The 8074-nt window shown below is 42.5% G+C and overlaps 1 protein-coding gene across 1 annotated transcript in view; it reads left to right on the top strand.

The window, feature by feature from the left end:
* Positions 1-8074, top strand: part of Jhy (junctional cadherin complex regulator) — a 56115-nt gene that overhangs the window by 1987 nt on the left and 46054 nt on the right. The window contains exon 2 of the mRNA XM_028755813.1: positions 1325-1651. Within this exon, the coding sequence (XP_028611646.1) occupies positions 1325-1651 (327 nt within the window). The remainder of the gene's footprint in view (positions 1-1324; positions 1652-8074) is intronic.

The raw sequence follows: 8074 nt of genomic DNA, 5'->3' as shown, positions 1-8074 counted from the left end.
CTCTCTCTCTCTCTCTCTCTCTCTCTCTCTCTCTCTCTCTCTCTCTCTCTCTCAGATACACACACACACACACACACACACACTCTCTCTCTCCCCACAGCATAAAGGCAGTAAGACAGAAAATAAACCAAAACCATGAGTAGAGATGGAAGGCAATCCAATTCAGACCACCACCTTCCAACCCTGTGCTGACTCACAGCACCTGTTCTGTAAACCATCTCGTAGGACACTAGAGGAGTCCCTGGAGACCATGAGGGTTCCCTTGGAATCATGTTCCTACATACTTTACAAGGGACTCCATGACTCCTAGCTGTAATGCAGGCCACCCTCCCCTACTCAAGAGCAGCACCTAATCCAGGTAGGTGACATCTAGCCTCTGCTTTGAATCACTCTGAGACCGGATTCACAAACCTTTTGTTAAACAGTTTGAGATTTTATTTTTTTATTTTTTATTTTTAGATAGGGTTTCACGCAGCACAAATTGGTCTCTCTCTCTAATGACTGGTCTTCTTCCTTCCCTCTCCAAAGTGCTTAGCTTACCAGCATTCACCAACACACCTTGTTTATTGAACATTTTAAACCGTTATTACTACATTGTTGCTGTTTAATATTGAGCTGAGATTGATCTCCATATAATGGCCACCGAATTGTACACTCCTCTCTGGCACCATCCTGGATAGCAAAAGTCTTTTCTAAATGCTGGAGCCTCATCATACAGGTCTAGGAAAGAAACAGTCTGTGTATTATAGTTCCTGTTGGGGAAAACCATGCTTTTCTCTCCTTTACTCTGTAAATGGTAAGCTGTGAACCAGTCTGAGTGCATCTGTGGCTGCTTCTGAACAAGATGCGTGCACACACACACACACACACTTGCCCTGAGCATCTGAAATAAAGCCACCAAAAAAGCACTGCTCACAATTAACCATTTGGCTTTGTTCCGGCTTGTTTGTAAGAAGCCCTTGGAAGCTGGAAACAGAATCCCCTTTCAAGCAGCCATTTGATTTGCTCAATAAAACCTCATTCGATTGCTCGGGCTGCTTATGAGCCCTAAATCAGATGTGTTTCTGCAGAGAGAAAAACAATCATTTTTCCAATAGGCCTTCCTTGCTCGTACACTCAAAAGGGTGCATTCAAAAGCCTGCAGATAATATAACATGATTCTCTTGCTCATTGACATCTTTGACAAACATCGCCATTATGATTTCAGTAGCCGAGGAGTAACATGAATTTTTTTTTAAGCAATGCTTTTGAGAGCTACGATTATAAATATCAGCTAACCGCTTCTGTTAACAAGAGCGTTCCTGTTCCTGTTTCTATTTTTCAGGATGAATAAATATAAACCAGTTCCCAAGCTCTCTAGCCAGTCTCCTGTCCATCACGCCAACTCGAGGACCCCACCTTCGGGCAGACCCTTTAAGAAAGAAGACTTAAACCTGATTTCAAAAGACTCCCTGGAATCAGATTCAGAAAGCCTCCCTCAAGAGGCTAAGTCCTGGTCTGATATTAAGGACCAAATCCAGGACAAAGATATGGAGCCTGACAGCTTGGAAGAGGACAGCCCAAGCGAGACAGAAGAGGCGGTGAACAGAAAAGCAGCCCACAGCACTAACAGGGAAGACCTAGGAGCTCGTGATGCTGGTGTGAATCACAGGTAAGGAACTGGCTTGTGAAAGGCAGTAATGTCGAGTAATTCCTGGTACCGAACCAGGCAAGAAAGGATGGACTGTCCTAAGGTGCACTGTGCAAAAACAGGTCTCCAAGCAACCAAGGGCAGTGTGGCTCCCCGACTCGCCACATTTTCTTCTTATTCCTCCCCCTCCTCTTCCTCCTGATTTCTAATTTACCAATGCAGTCATTATTGACTGGGTATAGGAGCGTCAAGAACATGCCTTAAGGACCAGGAAACACTTCAGTAGGTCATCAGGTAGAACCACCTGTCTTAGTCTTCTTGTTGCTGTGTCAACAAGACAGAGGTGGGGGCAATGTACTTATTCCCATGGTTCAGAAGGTACAGTCTGCCACGGTGCAGGAGACATGGAAACTGAAGGGACTTGGCCTGTGCTGGAGGGAGCTCAAACCAGCTTCATGTGTAGCACAAACAGGAAGTCAAGTCCGATGGACCCGGAAGTGGTCTACTTTGCAAAGATCTGCTTCTCCTCACTAGACCACATTTGCAAAGGCTCTCAAAACAGAACCACAAGCCAACCGGGGGGCTGGTGGGGGGGGCACATTTCACATCTTAAAGAACTTGTCCAGAGAGTCACGGTGAGGTCTCGAGGAGTCAAAATTAGCCCCCAGTCCGAGGTCTCTTCCTACTTCCTCTCCTTCATTTCACTGGAGATATCAAAGTAAATGAACCTTGCCTTCACATCGGGGAGTCTCAAAAATTCAGTTAAAATGATAAAATGCTGTCTTTGGAAGGCTGAAGGCAGAGAAGAGTTTAAGACGGCTTTAGCTAAACAGACTGGTTGAGTCTACTCAGGGCACCCTTAAATTAGAGAGTGAATATTACCAACTACGGACAAAGAACAGCTGGCTAGCAATGATTATTACAACAATATCAATACTGTGGGCATTTTTTTTAATAGTTTATTTTTTCTCAAATCGTAATTCATTCACACAGGGGTTATAAACACAGAAAGGCAGGATGTGGGGAAGGGAATGGGACTGGAGCCTGGGTGTTCAGGGGGAATACAGATATCTTCAGAACCGGGTATCGGCTGGGTGAAGGTTCAGGGGACAAGTCACTATGACTCTGCCTATGACTCGCTTGTCCTTATCTAAGTTGGTATTGTCTGCCAAGGCTACCTATTTACAAGGTCTATGACTACTCAGGCTGGTAAATTTCCACAAAAGCTGCCTGTTTATAATAGCTTAAAGCCATCTGTTTCAATGTTTTTCCACTGAGACCCAAGACTTGGTGTTAGTATACATGTATGACAGGCCTATTGCTGATTTTAGGCCTATGGCTGATTTTAGGCCTTCGGTGTGTAAGCAGGGCTGCCCCTGACATCTCCTCCCTTCTCTAAGTATAGAAGGGCTGTGGCAATTCTAAACTTTCGAAGGTGGGGATAGAGGCCTGACCTCCAGTATTTGAAGGGGACCTTGTAATGGCTCCAGTCCTCCTGTCGTTGTCCAGTGAGGCATGAGGGCCATACCCGTACTGTGGACATTTTTAAAGTCCCCTTTTTTCTTTTTCTCTGTTCTTCATTGTAATTCTACAGGGAACAGGTTGTGGCTCCTACGTTAAAGTTGGTGGGAACGAGGCTAACAGAGAAGAAATCACTTGTCAATGGTCATAGTAGGCTTGAAGGCATGTTGTCCTTTTGTTGTTAATGTCTTGCTTTATTGTTTTTTGTTTTGTATTCTGGTACTGTGGATCAAACTCAGAGCCTTGGGCATACTAGGCAAAGCACTCTGCCACTGAGCCAGATACACACCTATAAGCTTTTTAACTTTGAAAAAACCAGAAGTGTCTATCCTATAAGAAAAATAGAAGGGAATAATGACACAAATCATTTATATTGGGTTATTTTAAAGACACAGTCATAAATATCATTTAACCATTTCCTTGTTGGGGGTAAGGGATGGCCCAATGGTTAAGAGTCTGTACTGCTCTTTTCAGAGGACCTAAATTTGGTTCCCTGCAGCCACAACAGACAGCACACAGATGCCTGTAACTCTAGCTCCAAGGCAACTGACACCTCTGGCCTCTGCAGGCTGCATTCAACACCTATACAGAGATACACAGAGATACACATGATTAAAAAGAAAAAAAAACTCCTTGCATCCTATTCATACCATTTCTCCATCTTCCTCCTCAAAAATGATGGAAATATACCGCTGTGGGCATACACCCTTTTTTTTATCATTCTTCTACTTGTTCGTGGGTGCCTATAATCGCGACGGCGTACACATATACTCATACAACATCCCTGTTTTGTTCAGCCAATGTTAACGTTTTTGGCATTTTTTTCCTGTTATGTCTTTGCTTATCTTACAAATAAGTTCCACCGCATGGAAGGGCAGCTTACCCGCTTCCTACTGTACCTTTACTTCTCTCAGTGCTGTGATCAAACAAGAGGCACCCTAGGGAAGGAAGGCTGTATTCTGGCTCACAGTTCCAAGGACGTAGTCTATCATAGCAGAACGGTCACCGCAGCAGGAGCTTGCGCCTTGTGGTCTACAGCTTTGTGGTCAGGAAGCAGGAAGGGGTGGGACTACTGCTCAGCTCGCTCTCCTGATTGGTCCAGCAGGTAGGGCGGGACCTCACGTCACGGGTATGCCCAGAGGCATGTATGTCTCCAACTTGATTCTAGTTCCAGTTAAGCTGACAAGCGGCCTCAACTGTCCTATCTACTGATGACTGTATTTAGGGCTTGCTCCAGTTCTAATTTCTCACAAGTGTCTGTGTGCATCCTTCTGAGGCTGTTGGAGATGTGAGTTCCGTTAGGGTATATGGATGCAGGAAGTACCGAATCTTAGGAGGAGGAACATGTGTCCAGTGCCTGCAGCTTTGCAGACCTTACGATTGCCAAGACACTTTAAACTTCTGAGAGGTCAATAACATTCCACTTTTGGTCGATTTTAACCGCTTCGTCCCTCGTGACTTGTATGGTTTTAGCCGAAAGAGATCAATTTAGACATACTCTTCAATGACTGATTAACTTCCATTTAACAAAATAGTTTTTTGTACTTGTGATTATGGACTTGCCTCATGTTACACAGTATTCCAGTGCCTGGAAGTGTTACCACATGATTATCTAAGACCCTGGGTAGACACTAGTGTCCTGGTTGACTACTTTTTTCTTTTTACAGTGTTTTAACTGAAATATATAATGTGCACTCATATATACATATTATATTATTATATTATTATATATTATAATAATATAATAATATAATGTAATATTATAATATTATATTATTGTATATATTATATATATTATGTATGTATGTATGTATATATATACACATACATACATACATATTATGTATAGGAAAGAATTGACAGAGCTTGGTGACAGATTAGCTACAGAGGTTGAAGAACAAAGGGAACTAATGAAGGGTAATAACAGTTAACCATGTATAGAACTTCTCTTGTGAGTCCATAATTGTCCTATATACTTTATATATGGCAGTTCTGGGAGGCAGATACTATAGTCGGCCCATCCTGAAGATTTCCAGGGGGGCTTCATGAAGTTGCCTCAATGCCTACCTGTATCTAGTGGGTACCAGAGCAGACCATTCGTGCGGTCTGACTTGATGCTCTATGTTTTTATCCTAGCCCTGAGTGGGAGATCTGCTCTCTTCAAGATAGGAAGTGGTAACAGCTTTGTGTATAGAAATGAGGGTACCATAAAGGAAGTCTTTTTTTAAGTTTTTTTTTATAATTTAAAGGAAGTCTTTTTGGTTTTTTTTTTCATTTTTATGTATATGAGTGTTTCGCCTGCATGTTTATATGTATACCATGTGTGCAGTGCCCACAGAGGCCAGAAGAGGATGTCAGATCCCCTGGAACTAGACTTAGAGACTATTGTAAGCTACCATGTGGCTACTGGGACTCTAACCTGGGTCCTGTGCAAGAGCAGCCAGTGCTCTTAACCCCTGAGTCGTCTCTCCAGCCCCCAAAGTCTTCTGCATTGTACAAAGTTTTCTTGTCTGACTTTGAAGAGGAAGAAACCAAAGCAAGACTCCACCTGATCCCCCCAGTTGTTTGTTGTTTCTTCTTTTGATACCATGCTTAGCAGGCCCAAGATTTTAACCTTGTTCTAACGGCCAACGGGATCATTTGATCATGACACAATCCATCTCAAGGGATCGCACTTCCAAAAGTCAAAATTATCACTAGGTTCTTCATCTTCTGGTTCAGAAGCCCTTGAATAATTCTGTTTCCCTCCGATTGCCTTACCATGGTAATGTTTAATAGAAGACTATAAACTGCAGGGCAGGGTTAGAATGGTGAAGGGTTAGAATGGACTGCATTCTACAAGGTACTTGTTAGAATATAGTACCCACTTCACTGGGTGTAAAAGGGCCAGTTTCTCACCACAAAGAAAAACCAAACTGAAAGACTCATCCAAATAATGTCTCAAAAATGTGATTTGAGAATGGTTGGATATTGATCCTTTCTCTGCCTCGTGTTGGTCACACAGTCCTTTCCTAGGTGTTCTGTCCCTCAAATCTAAGTAGTTATGAGCCATGATACAAATAAATTGATCTCAGGCTCTCAACATAAAATCGAAGTAGGCTTTCATTTCCCAAAGGTAGATGGCATTCTGGGGATTGTAGTTCAAAAGAAAAAAATTAGTTCAAACCTTGGCCTTAAACCAAGACAAACCTTTCTTCTCGCTTTTATAAGCAATAGTTTTAAAAGCTGCCTGACAAATCACTTAGCCTCACGCTCGTGTTTTGATGTTACTAGAACCCCCAGAAGTCAAAGCCACAGTTCAGTGTCTATGGATTAGAGAAAACCCTTTACTTAATGGAAATTGGAGCAGCGTTGACGGTGGTGAATGAATCAGGAGTGGAGAGAGGGTCGTCATGTGATAAGTCTTTAAGCCCCACTCCAGAACGAGCCTTGTGACACTCAACACTCACAGAAAAGCAGATCAATGTGATGTCCAGGGTGTCAGAAATAATGTCTTCGGTCCTGAAACCTTCTGAAGTCTTGTGAAAAAAAAAAGGGGGAGGGATCAGAAAGCAGCCATCCAGTACCTAGCGTGCGTGCTTAATAAAGTCTTGTTTATAGGAATACTTATACACTTCTTTTCCATTTGTAGAACTACTAGCTTCATATGTTATTTCCTTCATCTTTCATTGAAGCCTCTAGAGAAGCTTGATTTAATTTTAAAAATTAGATTTTATTACAGTTCTAGGGTGTGAACTCGGGACTTCACACGCATGAACCCCCACATGTGAGCCCCATGCCTTGAAGCATTTCCATTATTTTGCAGATAAGTAGTAACCCGTTTGTCTAAAGGATACTGAGTCTTCAGGGTAAATATAAATAATATGCTATTTCTCCTTGGGTGATGAGGTCAAGGGTCACATTAGCCTTCATTCTTGACCACTTCCCTTAGGACACAGCTATGTTTCTTCCAGAGTGTTCTATGGCAGTTCCTCTCATATCACCTGGAAGTCACAGTATCAGTATCCAAAGAGGAGGGGGGAGGTGTGGGATCCTGTCTAAGGATGCACTGTGGACTATTAATGGGAGTCAGGTTGCCTGGTCAGGCACTACTAGTTCAGTTAACTAGCTGTTAGTTGACTGATAGTCAAGCACTGTTGGAAACGGATGGGGGAATGACTTGTAATGATCAACTTTTTTTTAACTGTGTTATAGGAGACAGTTCCCCTCCCCATTACTCCCCACTCTGGTACTTTAAAATATGTTGCTTCTAGTAATTATACAAGAATCAGGAAAAGTAATAGAATGATGGATTCTAGCACTTGAAGAGCAGTATCGAAGAGTCTAAACCAACACAGGGCGGGGAGGGGGTAAAGAAAGCCATAGTGATGATGATCATATATCAGGGGTTTCTTCCCCTCCCCAAATTTCTCCAGCTGTTTTCCTTTCTTTTTTCCTTACAGCTGCTGGAAAATATTTAAGCTGAGACTAGACTAGTGTTCGTTATAATGGTTGTGGATGTTTTTTTTTTTTTTCAGCAGTTGGGAAAATAAGAAAAGCGTCCAAGACTGGTTCTAGTATTCTAGAACTATAAAGACCATTCCAGAAGGTTCTGGGAATTACCTATGTTAATTTCTACTGTCTGTTAATAGGTTGGCCAACTTCTTTAAATACATACTGTGTGCCATGGGCTTCAGGACTCCTGAACAATTTTGGAGGATAGCAGCTAAAATCTTCTTTGTGGAAATGGTTATATCGAAGTGATGCTTTTTGTTGTAGGTACTGACTGTTGTAGGTACTGACTGTTGTAGGTACTGGCTGTTGTAGGTACTGGCTGTTGTAGTTACTGACTGTTGTAGGTACTGACTGTTGTAGGTACTGACTGTTGTAGGTACTGGCTGTTGTAGGTACTGACTGTTGTAGGTACTAGCTGTTGAAGGTACC

This window comes from Grammomys surdaster, unplaced genomic scaffold, assembly GCF_004785775.1.
Source record: "Grammomys surdaster isolate TR1022 unplaced genomic scaffold, NIH_TR_1.0 126086, whole genome shotgun sequence".
NCBI classification, from domain to species: domain Eukaryota; kingdom Metazoa; phylum Chordata; class Mammalia; order Rodentia; family Muridae; genus Grammomys; species Grammomys surdaster.
This window is presented reverse-complemented; position numbering and strand designations above follow the sequence as displayed.